This window comes from Pogoniulus pusillus, chromosome 7 (assembly GCF_015220805.1).
Source record: "Pogoniulus pusillus isolate bPogPus1 chromosome 7, bPogPus1.pri, whole genome shotgun sequence".
NCBI lineage: Eukaryota > Metazoa > Chordata > Aves > Piciformes > Lybiidae > Pogoniulus > Pogoniulus pusillus.
Genome location: NC_087270.1, coordinates 39,257,216 through 39,279,325, shown reverse-complemented (window position 1 = coordinate 39,279,325; position 22,110 = coordinate 39,257,216). Strand labels below are relative to the sequence as shown.

The following is a 22,110-nucleotide window of genomic DNA, read 5'->3' as shown; positions in this document are numbered from 1 at the left end:
ACCTGACAGATGCTTATACAGCTTCACAGCAACATTTCAGAAGTATATAAGAAGAAGTAGTTCTGCATTTTCTACATGAAAGTTTCCATTAAGATCTAGGTTCAACCCTCTTATTTTCAGGCACTTCACTAAATCACCAAATTTAGGTGCAATTGCAGAAGGCTCCTCTTATATCCAGAGAGGAAGGTGTATGTAGCCCTCATACAAGTTGAATTAGTGAGATGGAATTGTCTTCTGGATCTCTAAATCGCCACATGAACCATTACAGGATCACAGGGTTGGAAGGGACCCAAGGAGAGCATTGAGTCCAATCCCCCTGCCAGAGCAGGACCACACAATCTAGCACAGATCACAGAGGAACACATCCAGACAGGCCTTGAAAGGCTCCAGAGAAGGAGACTCCACAACCTCTCTGGGGAGCCTGTTCCAGTGTTCTGGGACCCTTACAGTCAAGAAGTTCCCCCTTGTGTTGAGGTGGAACCTCCTGTGCTGCAGCTTACACCCATTGCTCCTTGTCCTATCACAGGGAACAAGTGAGAAGAGCACCGAGGTTCTGAAAGACAGGCAAACACAATGAGACTTGTACATTAAACAAAACAGTCTGTTAACCTGAGCAAGATGCCTCCACTCACTGTCAAGACTTCATCCTTCAGAGGAAAAAAAAGGAAAATTACTTGAGACCAAATGCAATGCCAAACACCATTTTAGCATGCATATTCCTCATCCTGTGGCATCAAGTGACCAGAAAGCCAGGAGACCAGCTACCTTCATGCTGACTCCAGTTATGAGTCATATTATCATAGAATCGTGGAATCAATCAGGTTGGAAGAGACTTCCAAACTCATCCAGTCCAACCTAGCACCCAGCCCTAGCCAGTCAACCAGACCATGGCACTAAGTGCCTCAGCCAGGCTTTGCTTCAAAACCTCCAGGGACGGTGCCTCCACCACCTCCCTGGGCAGCCCATTCCAATGCCAATCACTCTCTCTGACAACAACTTCCTCCTAACATCCAGTCTATTCTTCCCCTGGCACAACTTGAGACTGTGTCGCTTTGTTCTGTTGCTGCTTGCCTGGCAGAAGAGCCCAACCCCACCTGGCTACAGCCTCCCTTCAGGGAGCTGCAGACAGCAATGAGCTCTGCCCTGAGCCTCCTCTTCTGCAGGCTGCACACCCCCAGCTCCCTCAGCCTCTCCTCACAGGGTTTGTGTTCCAGGCCCCTCACCAGCTTTGTTGCCCTTCTCTGGACACGTTCCAGTATCTCAATATCTCTCTTGAATTGAGGAGCCCAGAACTGGACGCAGCACTCAAGGTGTTGTCTGACCAGTGCTGAGTACAGGGGAAGCCTGGAAGACTGTTGACTTTCAAGTGAAATTAGTTAGCATCTTCTTAGGTTCCCAACAGAGCATCTTCCTATCGCTCTCTCAGTCACACAAACAAGCTCATCTCTACAGCTCAACCAGGCCTGTTAAAGTAGAAGAGTTAAACAACTGTATTCCAACTTCACTTTATGTATGGCTTTACTGTCATACAAAGCTTTTACCATGGCTCAAGTTTACTGTGTTCCTGCCTCAAGTAAAACTCCTCAACCATACTTTCCAGTATCCATGCATGAGACTGTGAAGTTCACTGCTTGTGGTGACCCAGAAAGAGCTTTGCAAATCAGCATTAAAGCCAGGATTAAGGCAGTGTGGCAGAAATCTCCATTTACCAACAGAATTAAAAAAACCCAAACCAAACACCCCAGCAGCAAAAACTTTGCAGAGCACAAGACACAGTAAAATAAGAATGACAAAGAATAAGAAGGAGGATAATGAAAAATCAGACCAAATGATTATGTATCTGTACACAGAACTGGATGATCACAGAAACATAAAGTCACTGACTGGTCTGAGTTAAAAGGGACCTTGAATATCATCTAGTTCCAGCCCTCTGCCATGGGCAGACACCTTCTGCTAGACCATGTTGCATAAGGCCCCATTGACATGGCTTTTATTATATTCAGGGTTAAAGCCTCCACAACTTCTCTGGGCAGCCTGTTCCAGTGCCTCACCACACTCATGAACAGTTCAGCTCTTCCTAATGCCTTATCTTAATCTAGCTTCTTCCACTTTGAAGCCACTATGACTTTCACCAATTTGCTTCTTTCCATAAGCAAAACCAAATCTCTCATCTTTCTAACAGACACAAACCAAACCATTACAGGTTGTCTGACTTAAAAGTCCCACTAATGCCACAGCATAGTCTGGCTTTAGGAGACAACTGAAGGAGAAAAACTTGTTCAGCTTTCTTTTCCTGCTCTGTGTACATCATCTAGTACAAAGGAGTCTAAGGCACTATCAGGATTCAAAGTGCAAATAGTAGCAGTTACTGTTTTTTAGGCCAAACAGAAACCAAGAAGGAAAATGCTCATGCTCAAAGAACTCTAATTGTGATTCAGGGTAACTATTTCACATTCAGAAGGTTAATACAGAGATGGCACTGTCCTGAAGGTACAGTGAGCTGTAGCAGTTTTGCCATTCCACGCAACCAGTCATAAGTGCATTTGAAAATGCTACAGCCCCTACACTGTTTGTATGGAGAGGGACATTAAAAACCACAATCCCTTGCATTAGAAATCACAGAATGATAGAATGCTTTAAGTAGGAAGGGATCTTCAATGTCATCTGGTCCAAACCCCCTGCAGTAAAAAGGGACAACATCAACTAGAGCAGGTTGCTCAGAGCCATGTCCAACCTGACCTGGAATGTTTCCAGGGATGGGTCACTTTCCAGCTCTCTGGGCAACCTAAGCCAGTGCCTCACCAACCTCAGTGTAAAAGAATTCTTCCTTGTATCTAGTCTAAATCTCCCTTAATTTAGTTTAAAACCACCCCACCTCGTTCTAGACAACAAGATTTCTGCACTTTGCACTAGTTTGATCTAGCAGAAGTTTGATCTAGCAAAGTAGAACAGATTTGAAACATTTACCTTATTTCCTTTGTGGGAACACTGAGCCAAATCTGAAAACATCAGTGCAGTGACAGGACAGAACAAAGCAACAAATACTTAGTTACTGATCTGAGTCCTGCAAAGACCCTGTGACAACCTGTGGCCACACAGAACTATAGCCACCTCATGTGTAAAGCAGCTTGGGTCCCTGAGGGAGCTCAGTATTTCGGTCTTAGCTTAGCCAAAAGCTAATCAGTTCCAAAAAACCTTTGGCCCAGCAAGAGGACAGAGAAGCACTACAGAAAAGGCAAAAAGCACATCCTAAAAATCTGCTGGCCAAGGACTAGGTGGAGTCCCAAACCAGAGGACTGTAGCACACACACAGAGTCATCTGGTGCTTTCATGGAAAGGAGGTTACTCACACTCAGAGGGGAGAAAACTCCTCCCAGCCGTTTAGCCCTTACTGAAATAGCATTCATCCCTAAACTATGTTTGAGTTCACCAGTCCTTTTCTATTACACAATATTACCCACAAAAGAGACATTGCTGTAAGCAGAGGGAAAGGCAAAGCACACAGGCAGCCAGGAGACCAGGCACAGAGAGTGCTTCGTCTCTGCACGACTGAAGGGCTGGGAGCTCTAATGATCACCTGCCACTCTGCATATGTATTTGAAAGATCCACTTTGCTCTGCACTGTTCCCAGTTCATGTAAAAGGCCTGTAAGAGCCTTTTAGGATAAGGAATCTACTGCTTGTTAGGCAAAGTTCTGCATCCTGAACAATCAGTGCTGCCAAAATGCTCATCTAAATTATAAAATCATGATCCATTATGAAGACAAATGAGTAAATTGGGAAAGGAGTTATGCGGAATGCACGAAGTGTTCAGACCCTGCACCAAGGTAGAGCCTGTATTAGGCTAGACAGAGAGATGCCTGCAAAACCAAAGGAAGAGCTGAACACCATTGCCCGCAGCCTAAGCTAAGGATGAGATGTCTTAGGAGCTACAAAACAATGAGGGACTGTCCAGAGCACTGTAATATTCTTACTTATACATAGGAGAAGGGGTAAAACAGCTCCTCCTGCTCGATCATCTGGAATCAAACACCGTTACTGACTTGCATGATGCTAAAACACATCCATGGAAATGAAGCAGGTGTCCACCACGGCAGAAGAAGGATACTCATATCAGCTTGAACACACCCATCTCTGAGAGCCCCAAGTGACATACCTTTCCATAACAGCCAGGCACTCCTTTCTCCACGTGAACCGACTGCCTCGCCGTAGCCTGAAGGTCCCAGAGGTAGCTGTGACTGGGGGAGGCGTCTGTCTCCATTCTGGCTCTTCTATTGGGATAGGAGCAGGTCTCATGCTTAACGTAGCCCCTAAGAATAATAAATACTGTGTTTCCTAGTGGATTAAAAATCATGGCCATTTTCTCACTCCTGCTCACACACACAGGGGAAAAAAAAAAGACAAGACAGATGATGAAACCATTCAAAGTGAAAAAGAAGAGCAAAACATTAGCAAACAAAGACACCTCAGAGATACACAAAGCCAGCTAAGAGTTCGCCTTCTCAACCTCCATAATGGAGCTGATAGCTGCTTAGGAAAAGCTGGTCTGCTTCCACAGGTGGAAAAAAGTGTCCTACAGAAAGGGTGCAATAAATCCCCAGCTGGGATTTATTTAGGTTATGCTGCTACCTCTTCTGCCACCACCTGGAAAATAGCAGGTTTTGATTTAATTGTACAATGGTCTCAGGAAGCAAAAAGTAAGTTTATACCAAAGGTATTTTCCTGTGTCCAAGGAGGGGAGTAAACACTTGAAACAGTTCCAATGATAGGATCCCACCCTGTGACCCATGCAGACAGAGGCTTCTGAGAGCCAGGTTGCCTTTCAGCAGTCACTGAAAGCCGAGTAACATCACACCTATCCTATTCTGTCCCATGTCTATGGATGTATTTCTCCTTTTGAGAAGCCTGAGCTGGAAAGTATCAAGCAAGAGACAGGATTTGGCACAATGCCTTCAGGAAAGGCCCCGTGAAACTTACCCCTGACTCTTTCCACAACAGCCTCTCAGCTAATAAATCAAGATCAAGACACACTGAGAAACTATCATTCATACATCCCTTGGTGAGGATGGTATAGGACATTTAGTACATAATCCAGGGTATGGTCTGTAGGATAGTTTTGTGCTTAGAGACTTCCCACGGAGGGAGGAAAGAGCTGTCCTTGTGTGCAAGAAATAATAAAGTCCCCAGCCACATGAAAAGATAAACCACCACCTATATCCCATATGCACTCTGAGCTCAACTGGAATTCATGCACTGAACCAGCCTGGACAAATCTAAGAGGAGCAGGCAGCTCTGCTCACAGGAGAATTCAGTATTGTGCACAGTAAAAGCAGAGTTGAGGCAGCAAACCCCTCTAGGCACACTGACTTGCCCAGAATTGTTAGGATTTAATCATAAAAGCACACAGTGTTAGTTGAACAACACTGCTTGTCTAATTTAAAACAGGGTAAAGGGGTTAAAGGAACTTAAAGAGTTTAACCAATAAACAAATTCCTGCAGTTGGAAAGCAAGAGCCCAGCTATTTGTGCATTTGGCTGGGTTTCTTTCCAGAAACACACCATAAGTATTTCCCTTCCTGCCAGGGGCTTGCATCTGGGTAAGCAGTGGAGCCCGAAATCATTTAGCACTTTTCCCCAGGAGAAGGTCTATAGGAAGTGAGTGCCACAATCTCTGCCTTGCATGCACAACAGACCGTGACTCTTACTAATTCCCAGCTAACGAGCCTAGACAGATTACTTTGTTTTATTGACACATGAAACAGTTTCTATACTGCCTATTTAATGGGAAACCACTTCAAGGAAAAGTTCCTTATCTAATCTTTCTAGTTCTTGCAGTTTAGGGGTCTGCATCAGCATCAAGGGACATGAAGGGGAACAAGAAGAACTTCTTCAAGTATGTTAGTGAGAAAAAGACTAGGGAGAATGTGGGACCCTTTCAGAAGGGAAATGGGGAGCTGGTGACAAAGGATGTGGATAAGGCTGAGGTGCTCAATGACTTCTTTGCCTCAGTCTTCAACGGCAAGGGCTCCAAGCAGAGTGTCCAATGTGCAATAGAAAAGTAAGGACTGGGAGAAGGAAGATCTGCTCACTATAATTGAAGATCATGTTCATGAGAACCTAAGGAATCTGGTGAAAGGCCTGGAACACAAACCCTATGAGGAGAGGTTGAGGAGCTGGGGTTCTTTAGCCTGGAGAAGAGGAGGCTCAGAAGAGACCTCATTGCTGTCTACAACTACCTGCAGGGAGGTTGTAGGCAGGTGGGGTTGGTCTCTTCTGCCAGGCAAGCAGCAACAGAATAAAGCGACACAGTCTCAAATTGTGCCAGGGGAAGAATAGACTGGATGTTAGGAGGAAGTTGTTGGCAGAGAGAGTGATTGGCATTGGAATGGGCTGCCCAGGGAGGTGGTGGAGGCACCGTCCCTGGAGGTCTTCAAGCAAAGCCTGGATGAGGCACTTAGTGCCATGGTCTGGTTGACTGGACAGGGCTGGGTGCTAGGTTGGACTGGATGATCTTGGAGGTCTCTTCCAACCTGGTTGATTCTATGATTCTATATGCTCAAGTCCATGGGGCTTGATGAGATCCACCCACAAGTCCTGAGGACACTGGCAGTTGAAGTTGCCTGTCATATTTGAAAGGTCATGGCAGACTGGTGAGGTCCCTGCTGACTGGAAAAGGGCAAATATAAGGCCCAGTTTCAAGAATGGTAAAAAGGATGATCCCGGGAACTACAGAGCAGTCAGTCTCACCTCTGTGTCTGGCAAGATCATGGAGCAGATCCTCCTGAAGGCTCTGCTATGGCAAATGGAAAACAAAGCAGAGGTGATTGGTGGTAACCAGCAATGGCTTCACCAAGGGCAAACCACACTTGATAAATTTAATGGCTTTCTATGATAAAGTCACAGCAATAGTGGACAAGTTAAGGGCAACTGACATCATCTACCTGGACCTAAGTAAGGCATTTGCCTCTGTCCCACATGACATCCTGGTCACCATAGCGGAGAAAAACACAGACTTGATGGGTGGAGCACTGCTGGACAAGGAACTGGCTGGGTGGCCACACGCAGTGGTGATCAGCAGCACAATGTTCACCTGCAGACCAGTGCCAAGTGGCATCCCTCAGTGGTCAGTGCTGGCACCAGTGCTGTTTGACAGCTTTGTCAGTGACATGGACAGAGGAAGCCGTGTACCCTCAGCAAGTTTGCAAATGACACCAAGCTGTGTGGCACTTGCTAGAGGGCAAGGATCCATCCACAAGGACCTGGAGAGGCTGCAGAGGTGGGCCTAGGCCAGCCTCATGACATTCAACAAGGCCAAGTGTAAGGTCTTGCACCTGAGTCAGCACAATCCCAAGAACAAATCCAGGCTGGATGGGGAATGGCTGAGAGCAGCCCTGAGGAAAAGGACCTGGGGGTCTGGGGTGATGAAAAGCTCCACAGGAGCCTGCAGTGTGAGTGCAGCCCAGACACAACCCTGTGCTGGGCTGCAGCAAGAGCAGTGTGGGCAGAGGGCAGGCTACAAGAGTTGTGGCTCTGCAGCCTGGCGAACAGAAGTCTTCAAAGAGACCTTACAGTGGACTTCAGTATCTGAAGGGGACCTACAGGAAGGCTGGGGAGGGACTACTGACAAGGTCTTGTAATGACAACACGAGGAGTAATAGGTTTAAACTGGAAGAGAGGCAATTTAAACTGGATGTTAGGAAGAAGTTCTTACCAGTGAGGGTGCTGAGACACTGGCACAGGTTGCCCAGGGTGGTTGTGGCTGCTCCCTCCCTGGAGTTGTTCAAGGCCAGGTTGGATGAGGCCTTGAGAAACCTGTTCTAGTGGGAGGTGTCCCTGCCCATGGCAGGGGGTTGGAACTGGAAGCTTTGAGGTCCCTTCCAACCTAAACCATTCTATGATTCTATAAGCTGCTAAGTTTTAAATACATTTGTAAAACTTTAAAACACATCTTTTAAAAGAGGCAGCAGGGGAGACCAGGACAAGAAATCATCTTTCTCTGCATTGTCTCAACAATGTACTTTCCCTTTTCACATTCTGTAACTCTCTGAAAGCTTTTAGCAAGGTGGAAATCCTCCACTTCTCTCAAGCAACAAGTGTCAGGACAAAAAGTAACAGACTGAGGTTGTGGGAGGTTTAGGATAGACACGAGGACAGAGTTGTCAAGCTGCCCAGCAAAGTGAGGGAGTCATCATGCCTGGAAGGATTTAAAAGATGTTGAAACATGGCACAGAGGAATGTGGTTTAGTGGTGCCTTGGTATAGAATCAAAGAATCAACCAGGTTGGAAGAGACCTCCAAGATCATCCAGTCCAACCTAGCACCCAGCCCTGGCCAGTCAACCAGACCATGGCACCAAGTGCCTCATCCAGGCTTGGCTTCAACACCTCCAGGCACGGTGCCTCCACCACCTCCCTGGGCAGCCCATTCCAATGCCAATCACTCTCTCTGCCAAGAACTTCCTCCTAACACCCAGCCTATACCTACCCCAGCACAACTTGAGACTGTGTCCCCTTGTTCTATTGCTGGTTGCCTGGGAGAAGAGGCCACCCCCCACCTGGCTACAATGTCCCTTCAGGTAGTTGGTGACAGTAATAAGATCACCCCTGAGCCTCCTCTTCTCTAGGCTAAACAACCCCAGCTCCCTCAGCCTCTCCTCATAGGGTTTATGCTCCAGGCCCTTCACCAGTTTTGTTGCCCTTCTCTGGACACCTTCCAGCACCTCAACATCTCTCTTGAATTGAGGGGCCCAGAACTGGACACAGTACTCAAGGTGTGACCTGACCAGTGCTGAGTACAGGGGAAGAATAACCTCCCTTGTCTTACTGGCCACAGTAATCTTGGGTTAAAGTCTGGACTTGATGATCTTCAAGGTTTTTTCCAACCAGAATTATTTTTTAGGCTCTATGATTCTATGGTTTCATTTCACAGGGCCAGGAGAGGAATATCAGCAATGACAAACATCAAGGTAAGATTTGCAGATGTTTCTTTACTTTCATTAAAGCTGCCTGAGATTTTTCAGACAAAGGCTGAAAGAAATTCTGCATTTAAAGCATAAATTTGCTCCTGTGACTGCTATGTTCACTGAATACAGGATGCCTTTTTTTTTTGTAGCCTTGCTACATCAATTTAGCTACTTCTCCTGTCTATGGGGTACCATCAATATCAGCAGCAGGTAAGAGAGAAGTATGCTGAGAATCACAAGCAAGTACTCATCACTGGTTTTGCACACACATAAAAAGAGAAGCATCTGAGTGCATACAAAGGCCTGAAATGTGCCTGGATGTAGGAATGGTAAAAGCAGAGGACATTTGATAAGGTAACTGTGGAGCTTTTCTTCATTCCCCTCGATGAAGTGAGTGCTCAGGGGTCCTGTTTATTCTCCTGTTCCAATGCTCCACTGCAATCTTCTCACCACCCTTAGTGAGTTGTAAAGTTACATCCTAGTTACTAGAGCTTTTTAGAAACCTCTAAACCAGCTTTTAAAGAGAAGTAAAACTTCTCTCCCGAGCAGAATAGGCAAAGCAAATGCAGGATGAGATTTTCCAGCTTAGTATATGCATCAAAAAGCAAGGCATCTATAAAGGGTATAGAGGTGAACCATTTGGGAAGAGCTCCTTTTGCAGAGGAAAATGAAAAGAGACACTTCTCACTACCTGCCAGCAATGAAAATCTTTTGCAACAACACAGAATTTTCTTTGTGCAAGCCAGCTAGTTCCCTCTTGTGGGGCATGGCTTTGGGGATGCTGCAGGTGGGGTTTGGGGAGAGGAGGCAAAGGAGATGCTCTCTGGCTGGAATGCAGCTCTATGTCAGTACTCTCAGTGCTGAGAGTGCCTTCCCTCAGCACTATCCTGAAGAAAGAGGCTAGCACTTAAAAGCATCACATGCAATTGCTGATCCACATCACATGTCTCAAGAGAGGCCCTGCCACAGAGGGGCAAGGTGTAGGATGGTTGGAGCAAGCCTCAGGCCACCTCCCAGCTTCAAAAACTCATTTAGCAGCAAGCTTTTGCAGCATGTACCTATCGTACATTATACTGATAAGAACAGATGTCACACTTTATTTTCAGCCAGAGTGACCTGAGATCACATGATAAACACCTTTCAGATACTACTGAGTCAGGCTAGATTTGAATTGGCAGCCTGCACAGCAAAAGGTTCCTCAAAGAGCTCCTTCCATGGATAGAAAGGATGGGAGCAGGGACTGTTTTCTCTGCAGCTCTGTACAACAGTAAATCACCAACAATAAATTTCCAACACAAATCTTGGGGGATACTCAGCCCTTGATTTGGGGGGGTTTGGTTTTTCTGGTAGGTGCTTCTCTTACAGCTAAAACAAGAACTGCAAAGGGAGATGCTATGTCTTGATAATAGCTACCTTTCTCTTTCCCTCTTGTTCAAGGAGGAAGAGCACATAGCTTTCTCCAAGGTGACCACAGCTGCCTTTCTATTACAGAAGACTGTCAGAAACAAATACCCAGCCTAAATGGAAGCAGTCTCTATCCATCTGTAACTTCAACACATCATTTCTAGGTGTCACCTTCCGTTTGCAACACACTGAGGCCAAAGACACACTAAAGTTACTCAATAACAAACTTTTCACAGTGTGCAGCAGACAGGCTGGAGGGCAGAGATGCCATCCAGAGGGACCTGGACAGGCTGCAGAGGTGGGCACAAGCCAAGCTCAGGAGGTTAAACGAGACCAAGCGCAGTGTCCTGCATCTGGGTTGAACAATGCCAAGCACAAATGCAGGCTGGGCAGTGAGTGGCTGGAGAGCAGCCCTGAGGAGAGGGACTTGGGGATGCTGCTGGACAAGAAGCTCAACAGGAGCCAGCAGTGTGCAATTGCAGCCCAGAAAGCCAAGCAGAGCCTGGGCTGCAGCAGCAGTGTGGCCAGCAGGGCCAGGGAGGTGATTCTCCCCCTCTGCTCTGCTGAGACCCCACCTGGAGTACTGCATCCACTTCTGGAGCCCCTGGGACAAGAGGGCTGTGGAGATGCTGGAGTGCGTCCAGAGAAGGGCCACTGGGATGCTCAGAGGCTGCAGCAGCTCTGCTGTGAGGACAGACTGAAAGAGTTGGGGCTGTGCAGGCTGCAGAAGAGGAGGCTCCCAGGTGACCTTCTTGTGGCCTTCCAGGATCTGAAGGGGGCTACAAAAAAGCTGGGGAGGGACTTTTTAGGTTCTCAGGGAATGCCAGGACTGGGGGGAATGGAGCAAAGCTGGAGGTGGGGAGATTGAGGCTGGAGGTGAGGAGGAAGTTGTTGAGCATGAGAGTGGTGAGAGGCTGGAATGGGTTGCTCAGGGAGGTGGTTGAGGTCCCATGGCTGGAGGTGTTTAAGGCCAGGCTGGATGAGGCTGTGGGCAGCCCAATTGAGGTTAGGGTGTCCCTGGCCATGGCAGAGGGGCTGGAACTAGATGATCCCTGTAGTCCCTTCCAACCCTGACTGATTCCATGATTGTCTAACAAGTCCCAGCACCAGCCACACTGACAAGGCTAAGCAATGTAAAAAGAAGTATTTATTTAAAACCCATGGGCTATGAAAAAAAAAATGAGTACATTACAGGGCTCTATGCCACTGGCTTCTGAAACATGTATTATTTATCTACTGCCAAAATGCTCTTAGTTCTCTTCACAACACAAGGGATGTGTCCAAAAAGAAACAGTCTGCTCTAAATGAAAACCACCCCCATTAATTGGATTAAATATCTTTCAAACCTTAGCATTTAGCACTGACTTCTTCCCTTTGACCAAAAAAACCTGCTTTTCACCCTAACTGGCAACTCCTTTCAGAAAAAAGCTTCCAAACACTATTACACTGGAATTCACACCGTTGCTGTTGACTCCAACATCACTCCTACCAGGAAAGCACTGACTGAGAAACTTGCAGTGAGATTATTGCACACACAGTAGGGTTGTTTTCTAATCCATGAGCCTTGTTTCTTTAGCAGTGTTTCAGACTGCTGTTGCCTCAACACCCATCACCAAAGATAGGAAAAAATATACAAAGTACACACGCAACTAAGCAATCAAATCCAAGCAAACACAAACAGCCTATTCAAGAGACCAAGGCAAGCTGGCAAATAATAAACATCATGGAACCGCTGAGTCTCTTTGGCACAAGAGAACATCCAGCAACACCTCAACATCAGCAGCTTCAAACTGCCCTAAGGCCTCAAAATAAGTTCTTTGGTTAGCAGACGCAGGACTGCTTTTGGATGATTTAAAGTGTCACAGCATCATTTTGCTCTTCAAATAAAAGAAAGAAAAGTCTCATTTGATGTGTTTATAAGTCACCCTTCGTCCCTTACGTTATTACATTACATGGGATTGAGTCCAGCATCAGTAAGTTTGCAGATGACACCAAGCTAGGAGCAGGTGTTGATCTGTTAGAGAGTAGGAGAGCCCTGCAGAGGAACCTTGCCAGGCTGGATAGGTGGGCAGAGGCCAATGGGATGAGACTGAACAAGGCCAAAGGCAGGGTTCTGCACTTTGGCCACAACAACCCCAAGCAGCGCATTACAGGCTGGGGACAGAGTGGATGACAGCAGCCAGGAAGAAAGGGATCTGGGGGTGCTGGTAGTTAGTAGCTGAACATGAGCCAGCAGTGTGCCCAGGTGGGCAGGAGAGCAAATGGCATCCTGGGCTGTATCAGGAACAGTGTGGCTAGCAGGACAAGGGAGGTTATTCTGCCCCTGTAGTCAGCACTGCTCAGGCCACACCTTGAGTGCTGTGTCCAGTTCTGGGCTCCTCCATTCAAGAGAGATGTTGAGGTGCTGGAAGGTGTCCAGAGAAAGGAGACAAAGCTGGTGAGGGGCCTGGAGCACAGCCCTGTGAGGAGAGGCTGAGGGAGCTGGGGGTGTGCAGCCTGCAGAAGAAGAGGCTCAGGGCAGACCTCATTGCTGTAGGCAGACCTACAACTACCTGAAGGGAGGCTGCAGCCAGGTGGGGTTGGGCTCTTCTTCATCAACAGAACGAGGGGACACAGTCTCAAGTTGTGGCAGGGGAGGTCTAGGCTAGATGTTAGGAGGAAGTTGTTGGCAGAGAGAGTGATTGGCATTGGAATGGGCTGCCCAGGGAGGTGGTGGAGTCACTGTCCCTGGAGGTGTTGAAGAAAAGCCTGGCTGGGGCACTTAGTGCCATGGTCTGGTTGATCTTGCAGGTCTCTTCCAATCTGCTTGATTCTATCATTCTATGTTTTGAACAAAGCTAATACCTTTCTTAGTATTCTGTATACACTTGCACATATGCATGTTAACTATTTCTTGACTAGTCAGGCTGCCCTGCAATGGCAAATGGCAATAGTTCAAAGGAGTGGATTATCCTACAGTAAATGACACAACTGTTTCCCTCAAGTGCACTTTTCCAAAAGGTACAGGAAAACTGAGGGTTCCTCTCACCACCTCAGCCTCTGAAGTAAAATCAAACATTATTTCACTCTAAAAACAACTTAAATGCACCCAGATAATCACTTGGCCTAGGCAGAAGAGCCATTTTGCCTTTTAAACTTCTTCTTTCTTTGAAGAGATGCTCATGCCATCCCATCCTGTGAGGGAATAACCCAGGTCAACCAGAACTGCAGCAAACATTCCTTAGCCTCCTTCTAAGTGGAGAGCAAGAGGGGCAACTACCTGAAGGATGTATACGACTATGATGGATCCTTCTGCACCCCTCCAGGGAAACCTTCTTACTCAACTACCCCTCTAAAATGCCTGTTGATCAGCACTATGAGCAAGGGGAATAAACAGGAAGAACTAGAAGTGTGGGTGTGGTTGCACAGCCATGATCTCATAGCAGTTATGGAGACGTAGTGGGATAGCTTCCATGATTGGGATGCTCTCATGGACAGCCACACACTTTTCAAGAGAGAGAGACCAGCAAGATGAGGTGATGGAGTCTCTCTCTATGTGAGTGAGAAGTGGACAGGCTGGAGAGTAGGCTAGAGGTGAACTTTATGAAGTACAACAAGGGCAAGCGTAAGGTCCTGCACCTAGTGAGGAATAACCCCATGCACCAGTACAGGTTAGGGGTTTACCTGCTGGAAAGCAGCTCTGCAGAGAAGAACTTGAGAGTGCTAGTGGACAGCAAATTCACCATGAGCCAGCAATGTGTGACTGTGGACAAGATAGAATCATACCATCAACCAGGTTGGAAGAGACCTCCAAGACCATCCAGTCCAACCTAAGTAGATAGCCAAGAGTAGTCTGTGGTGCATGCAGAAGTTTGTGGCCAGCAGGGCTATTGTGCCCTAGTTAGGCCACCTCTGGATTGTTTGGTCCAGTTCTGGGCTCCCCAGTTTGAGAGAAATAGGGCACTACTGCAAAGAGTCCAGCAAAGGGCCATAAAGATGACAAGGGCAGTGGAGCAGCTCTCTTACAAGGAAAGGCTGGGGGCTCTATCCTGAAGAAGGCTTATCAGTAGCTAAAGGGTGGAGGTCAAGAGAATGTGATCAGGCTCTTAACAGAAGTGGCAACAGGCACCAACTGGAACACAGGGGGTTTTATTAGGGAAAGACTTTTTTCCTTCGAGGGTATGTGAGCACTCAAACAGGCTGCCCAGATAGGTGGTGGAGTCTCCTCTGGAGACTTTCAAAACACAGCTGGACATGCTTCTGTATTTCACAAGAAATATTTCCATGTGTGTAAAAAAGTGAGCAAGATCTCATCAGGACACTGTGACAGAAAAGTAGAGGTTAAAGTCAATTGATTTCAATGTAAGCCATAATCTTTGGTGCTGCTGGTGTTCCCTCCTTAGACCCTTCTCAAGGGTGGAAGGATGCACAAGAGGTGAACTTGAGGATACAGGGAAAGAAGGGTAAGAGGAGGAAGATTTTAGTGCTAAGTTTGACAAGGCTTCTCTTCTCCCAGTGCAGAATACTACTTCTGAAACAAGTCCAAACAATGTGGGCAGATGCATGGCTACAGGGAAGACTCACCCAGAGGGCTCTGGAGTACTTTTTCCAAAATACACCTTCCAAAAACTCTAGTTTTCTTCACTGTGTTGGAGCTCAATCTTTCCAGGGCTGAGAGTTACTCTGTAGGGTACAACTTTAGCCTTCCAAAGCAGCTAATACGAAACAGTTGTATCCAGTAACTTTGCTGATCCCTAGTGTCCCAATTGCACACACTGCAACACCAAGGCTTCTTGTGGACCTCTGCAAGCTTGCCAACACCTTACAACCCTTAGCACTTTCATTCTTTAAACCATTTTCTAGATGCTTAACAGAATGGACAGACTCAGCTGTCATTCAGAACCCACCCAATTTTAAGCTGAAGTATTCTCAGGCCAACTGACAGCTGGAGCCTCTTGATTTTCAGCTTACACACAGAGCAGAAGTTTGAAGGATTTGTTTTCCTGTAATTTTTCTTAATAGAATTCTTCATATTGAAGCAAAGTTCATATTAGAGAGCCTGAGTCTTAAATTCCTTAAAACAATTACACAGTTAATTTAATCATGCCATTGTTTAAAGGAAATTGAATGTAAATATTTTCATCTTTACAATAAAACCACTAAAGGGAAAAATAAGAACTGTGGTCAAACAGAATCTGTGGAGAAGAACAATGCAAGGAAATTAATTCAACTATGATTCTGAAGATTGCTGGTTAGTTGCAGATAAGGAGGAGCTATACTTCTCTTTTATATTTCAGATCAATTGTGAGATGTGAAGAAGCAAGAGGGATTGACAGACCCATCTCCAACTTAGCTCTGTAACTGTCAGGGCTGGAGAACCAGTCTTACAGGGGAGCAGCTGAGGGAACTAGGATTGTTCAGCCTGAAGAAAAAGAGGTTCATGAGAGATCTTCTCACTCCTTACAACTCCCAGAAAGGGGAGTTGATCAAGGTAGAAGGCAGTCTCTTCTCCCAAGTAACAACCAACAGGGCAAGAGACAGCCTCAAATTGGAGGTTTAGGTTGCACACGAGGCACAATTTCTTCACGGAAGGGGTTGTCAAGCCCTGAAACAGACTGCTCCAGGACAGTGGTGAAGTACCCAACCCTAAAGGTATTTAGAAGACATGTGGTGCTCAGGGACATGCTTTACTAGTGGACTTGTCAGTGCTGTGTAAACAGTTGACCTTGAAGAACATAAAGCTCTTTTCCATTCTAAACAATTCTTTGATTCAATTCCATGAGCTTGAGATCCAACCCAAAACCCTCTAAAGTCACCCCTCAGTTTGTCTCCACCAAAACATGGTCTTTTTTTCCTACAACTTTATATTGTGCAGCCATTATTAATGTCTTCTCTTTGCTCATTCTGAAAAGCCTTGGCACCTACTTCATGTTAGCCAACTACAACTTCACTGATTCAATCTGATTGCCAAAGTCAGCTAGCAGTGAGATGACAGGGCAAGCAACCGTGACTGAGGAGCTGGACAATCAGTTATGGATAAGTCAATCCTAAATTATTTGCTGCAAAGTGCAGATTTGTTCCTACCCTCTTAAACAAGTACATTGATCAGAGGGAATATAGCTCCTAAGACCAAGAAGGAAATTTTCTGTGATAATAAAAACCAGTGACAAAATGCTTCTTTTCCAAAAAGAAAACCCAACTAACAAAACAACCCAAAAACTCCATCAGGAGATGTTTAGGCTGTATTTGTTTACCAGGATTTGTCTTCTCAAGCTGGTACCATCTGTAAAATGCCCTTTTCTTTTGTTCACTCAGGTCTGACCCCTGCTGCAACAGCCAATGGGAGATCCGGCTCTGACTGATACCTGTGAAAAAAGGAGAACAAAGCAAACAAACAAACTTTCAATGGATTATATACTGATGAAAGGTGTTGTCTTACAAAGCCCAGGAACTCACAACGTTTTAATCACAGGAAAAGTAAGAGTTCAAGCTTCCCCTCCTTGCCCCTAACTGCTTTAACTCATCCCTGTTGTTATTTCCTACTGTAGCCAAAGCACATCCTGGAATCAGCACAATCAACCCACAAGCAAAGAGGGTGCAAACTGGAAAGCCAAATCTATCACTGACTTGAATTCACCAGAAGTTTCACAATGCTTAAATTTTGTCTTCTGTGAAATGGGAACAAGTCCCTCACCCATTACTACATGTAAATAATTTTAGTTAGGAGATTATGGCCATTCAATGCTTACATAAGAAGAGAGCTTAATGTTTGCATAAGCAGAACAGTTTCTGTGATAGAGATGAAATCAGCCCAGAAATGGAGCAAGTCAACTATCAGCCACTATAACAACAGCCAGAAAACAAAAGAGAAAGGGCAACCATCTGTCAGCAAAGTAGGATTCAAGCAAGACCCTGGCAAGATTAGGTACAAAAAGTTCCAGAGTTTTTAAAGCAAGATTTCTAAGAATCACAAAATCAACCAGGTTGGAAGAGACCTCCAAGCTCAGCCACTCCAACCTAGCACTCAGCCCTAGCCAGTCAACTGGACCATGGCACTAAGTGCCTCAGCCAGGCTTAGCTTGAACACCTCCAGGGACAGGGACTCCACCACCTCCCTGGGCAGCCCATTCCAATGCCAATCACTCTCTCTGACAACAACTTCCTCCTAACCTCCAGCCTAGACCTCCCCTGCCACAACTTGACACTCTGTCCCCTTCTTCTGTTGCTGCTTGCCTGGCAGAAGAGAACAACCTCCACCTGGCTACAGCCTCCCTTCAGGGAGTTGTAGACAGCAATGAGGTCTGCCCTGAGCCTCCTCTTCTGCAGGCTGCACACCCCCAGCTCCCTCAGCCTCTCCTCACAGGGTTTGTGTTCCAGGCCCTTCACCAGCCTTGCTGCCCTTCTCTGGACATGTTCCAATATCTCAATAGCAAAAGGGAGAAAAGTCCTAGAAGTTAATGCAGCTGTTTCCAAAGGGTGACACTAAATGAAGGATCAGTGCAGAAAGTGATTTAGAAACCTGATGTAGCAAGAGGTTTAGAAGTGCAGAAGGAGGTGAACAAGTTCATGGGAAAACATAAAAAGAATTATTTTGCTGAATAACTAAACCAGGACTTTGGGTAGGAGGACTTTCTGTACTTTCCACTAGATTCTTCAGTGATGAGAAAGGGTTAAGAGCATCTGAACTCTCCTGAGAACTAAAGCTTTAGGAGGTGCTCCAAGTAACAATACACTTGAACACCACCTGTGCTACCACCTGCTTGGTGCGAATACTGAGGCATGTGGAAGGCAGGTTTTCACACAGAAACCAACCTACCTCTCCCCTTGAGATGCATCAATGTTTTACAACCATATTTAACTCATGAAAAACGACCCCCTGTAGTTTCACTACTCCTAGTATAGGGTTTTACTGCGAGTTCAGGGAGTTTTTTTTTGCATTGAACACTGAAGCTAGTTAACTTCAGAATGATTAAACTTGACTCTCAGGTATCACATTCAGGTGGGTTCTCTCCAAGATTTTTTTAAATCACTGGGTTTATGCTCTTAACTGTTCTTCCTCACACAGAAATGCAGAGCCTAGGAAGTTTCAATTGTCCTGAGGAAAAGGGATAGGTCTGTTTTGTTTCAAGTACACAAGCTTACTGCTGTGCAACAGAGCTCTGCCCACAAAACATACCCCGGGTTGGTTTTGTTTCCCATATGTCTATTTATCTTCTTAACACTCCTGCTCCCAAAAGCTGCCTTTGCTTCACAACTGAAAAGAGTTTGGAAACAGCTGGGGCAGTCAAGAGTTGACTACCTGCAAGGTCCACACCTGGATATATAATTGAGTTTGTATTACTAGAGGAGTGGAATTATTCAGCCAAACACAAACCTTAGAATCTGCCAAGCTTACACCAAATAACTGCTGAAGCATAAGTGAAAAGCAAAAGAAATCAACTAAGTCAAGCAGGTCAAGAAAGGCTTTCCTCCTCCTCTCCTCTGCTCTAGTCATGTCACATCTGGAGTACTGGGCCCAGTTCAAGAGACAGAGAACTACTGGAGAGAGTCCAGTGGAGGGCTGGAACATATTTCTTACTGAAGAGGCTGAGAGACCTGGGGCTCTTCAGCCTGGAGAAGACTGAGAGGGGATCTCATCAATGCATTTCAAGATGTACAGGTTCAAGGTCAAGAGGATGAGGCCAGACTCATGGTGATCAGTGATACAAGGGACAGTCAGCACAAACTAGAAGAGGTTCCACCTAAACATGAGGAGAAACTTCTTTCTTGTGAAGGTACCAAAGAACTGAACAGGCTGCTCAGAGAGGCTGTGGAGTCTCCTTCTCTGGAGACACTCAAATCCTGCTTGTGCAACTTACACTGGGTCACTCTTGTTTTAGCACAGGGGTTAGACTAGATGACTTCCAGAGGTCTCTTCCAACCCCTGCCATTCTGTGTCTGTAAGTTAACAAAACTCTCTAGCCCTAACCAAGGCTTCAGTCTAGCTTAAACCATGCAATCCAGATGCCTGAACACAAGTGAAAACACAAAGTTTTGAAAATTCTCGGGTCCTCACCTACTACTGTGATTTAGAAAAGCAATTTTTTAAACTCAGCACTGTGAACACATGAATCTTTCTGTCTCAATCCCTGCTTTTGGCTGCATAGCTCACTGGGTAACAGCCCCACATATTTACTGTGTCTAGTTCTGGGCTCCTCAATTCAAGAGAGATGTTGAGGTGCTGGAAGGTGTCCAGAGAAGGGCAGCAAGGCTGGGGAGGGGCCTGGAGCACAGCCCTGTGAGGAGAGGCTGAGGGAGCTGGGGGTGTGCAGCCTGCAGAAGAGGAGGCTCAGGGCAGAGCTCATTGCTGTCTGCAGCTCCCTGAAGGGAGGCTGTAGCCAGGTGGGGTTGGGCTCTTCTGCCAGGCAAGCAGCAACAGAAGAAGGGGACACACTCTCAAGTTGTGCCAGGGGAGGTCTAGGCTGGATATTAGGAGGAAATTCTTGGCAGAGAGAGTGATTGGCATTGGAATGGGCTGCCCAGGGAGGTGGTGGAGTCATCATCCCTGGAGGTGTTCAAGCGAAGACTGGACAAGGCACTTAGTGCCATGGTCTGGTTGACTGGATAGAGCTGGGGGCTAGGTTGGATTGGATGATCTTGGAGGTCTCTTCCAACCTGGTTGATTCTATGATTCTACTTGCTCACTACAGTCCACTTAGTGCAGTGAATGAGTGTTGGTTGAGTGTCTGGATGACAACAGAAGAGATAAATGCAAAACAAAATTAGATAAAAATTGTAAATAGAGATTAAGTATCTTTGACAAGAGTCATATCGTGGAAAATCCAAATTCTGCACAAGAATCTGCCTGATACTGTCAGGAAGTGGTACAAATGTCAGCTACTTCACACAAGGTGCCTGAAACAAAGCCAAGGAGCAAGAGACAAAAGATTAAAGCCATGTCTTGCCGTGCCCACATCTGACTCACTGCAAAGCCTCAAAGTTTATAAAGTCACTTCTGCAAAACAGACTTTTGTAAAGGACACCAACACAGATTCAGTGACTGCACTGCAAGCTCTCAGGATGTTATTGTTCGACTAAGGGATCTCCTGAATGGTATTGCAGACCATAGAATTTTCTGCACTAGCCTATTTTTTCTGGCTAGGAGACTTCTACAGCAATGCTGCAAACCCAGATAACATGTCAGTTGCAGCTGAGGCAGCTGGGCTTGGTTTTGCTTTAGAAATGTAGTGTGCAGCATCTAGAAGGCACTTTTGAGTTCCATTCTTTACCTATTTTCATTATTTTCCTTCCTTGTTTCAGAGACCTGTAAGTAGAGTGGAGCTTATTAACTGTTTTCTCTATCCACACCAATCCTCTTTTTAAGATACAAAATAATAGAATCAGAATCACAGAATGCTTTAGGTCAGGAGGGACCTTTAAAGGTCAACTAGTCCAATGCTCCTGCAGTCAGCAGGGACCCTCTGAATGGGTTGCTCAGAGCCCCATGCAATCTGACCTGGTATGTCTCCACAGAAGTATCATCTACCACCTCTCTGGGCAACCTGGACCAATGTCTCACTGCCCTCACTGTAAACAATTTCTTCCTCACACCTACTCTTAATTTCCTCCCTTTTAATTTAAAACCATCACCCCATGTTCAGCCCAGGCCCTGTTGAAAAGATTGTCCTCACCTTTCTTATTGCCCCCTTTAATTACTGAAAGACTGCAGTATGGTCTCTCTGGTGACCTCTCCTTTCTAGGTTGAACCACTCCAGCTCTCACACTGTCCTCACAGCAGAGGGGATCCAGCCCTTGCATCATTTTTGTGTCTTCCTCTGGACCTACTGCAACAAGTTTATGTCCTTCTTGTGCTGAGGACTCCAGAGCTGGATGCAACACTCCAGGTGAGGTCTCACCAAAGCAGAGACAGCAGAATCACCTCCGCTCACCTACTTTTGATGCAGCCCAGGGTGTGATATCTGTCATCTATACCTCAGCTTGCCTCAGAGGCCCCAGTAATGTATCCTCCAAGACTTTGGCTGCTTCAAGTTCACATGCAAAGTCACTAGCAGAAGAACTGATCCAGGACCTCCTAGATTATAGTACAGTGTCCTGATCACAAAGTCATCATTCACTCCTTTCAGTGAAAAAAAAAAACACCCAAAACTGTTATGTCAGAGTTTCTTGCATCTCAAGTGGGTTTTACACAGTTGACTCATCGGGACAATGACTACTACTACCATCAGTACCATCCTGTCACATCATCTGTAATCATGCTACTTTAGGAAATTGCACTGGCAGGGGGAAAAAAAAAAGTCATCCTGCTGCCAGCAGCAGATTAATGAAATAAGTTCTGTGCAGCACTGAAAATCCCAGCTGCCTTGAGGAAATTCACTCTCAGACTCAACCACGGACCTCAAGGAACACTGTCATACTCTGAGCTCAGCATCACCACGGGCGTGGAGGTATTGCAATGAGCACAGGTACTTTTCACACAGAAATTACTGGAAAAGGAAGCTGTAAGCACAAAAGATTATACAGAAATTCAAGTTCAAAAAGGGCAAATGTAGAGTCTTGGACCCGGGGAGCAAAAACCCCAACCACCAGCTCAGGCTGACGTGCTGGAAAGCAGTTTTGCAGAGAAGGACCTGGAAATCCTGGTGGGCAACAAGTTCCCCAGGAGCCAGAGATGTTTCCTTATAGAAAAGAAGACAAAAGGTCTTTTGGGGTTATTAAGAACACTGTCAGCAGCAGGTTAAGCAAGGTTCTCTGCCCTCCCTCCTCTGCCC

General features: G+C 46.1%; 1 protein-coding gene across 15 annotated transcripts in view; it reads right to left on the bottom strand.

The window, feature by feature from the left end:
* The window catches only part of HMBOX1 (homeobox containing 1), a 153,095-nt gene that overhangs the window by 41,480 nt on the left and 89,505 nt on the right, over positions 1 to 22,110 (bottom strand). For all 15 annotated transcript variants that reach the window (XM_064146660.1, XM_064146664.1, XM_064146670.1 and 12 more), the window contains exons 5-6: positions 16,597 to 16,707; positions 4,156 to 4,309 (exon numbers count right to left, since the gene is read on the bottom strand). In XM_064146660.1, coding sequence (XP_064002730.1) covers positions 4,156 to 4,309; positions 16,597 to 16,707 — 265 coding nt within the window. The remainder of the gene's footprint in view (positions 1 to 4,155; positions 4,310 to 16,596; positions 16,708 to 22,110) is intronic.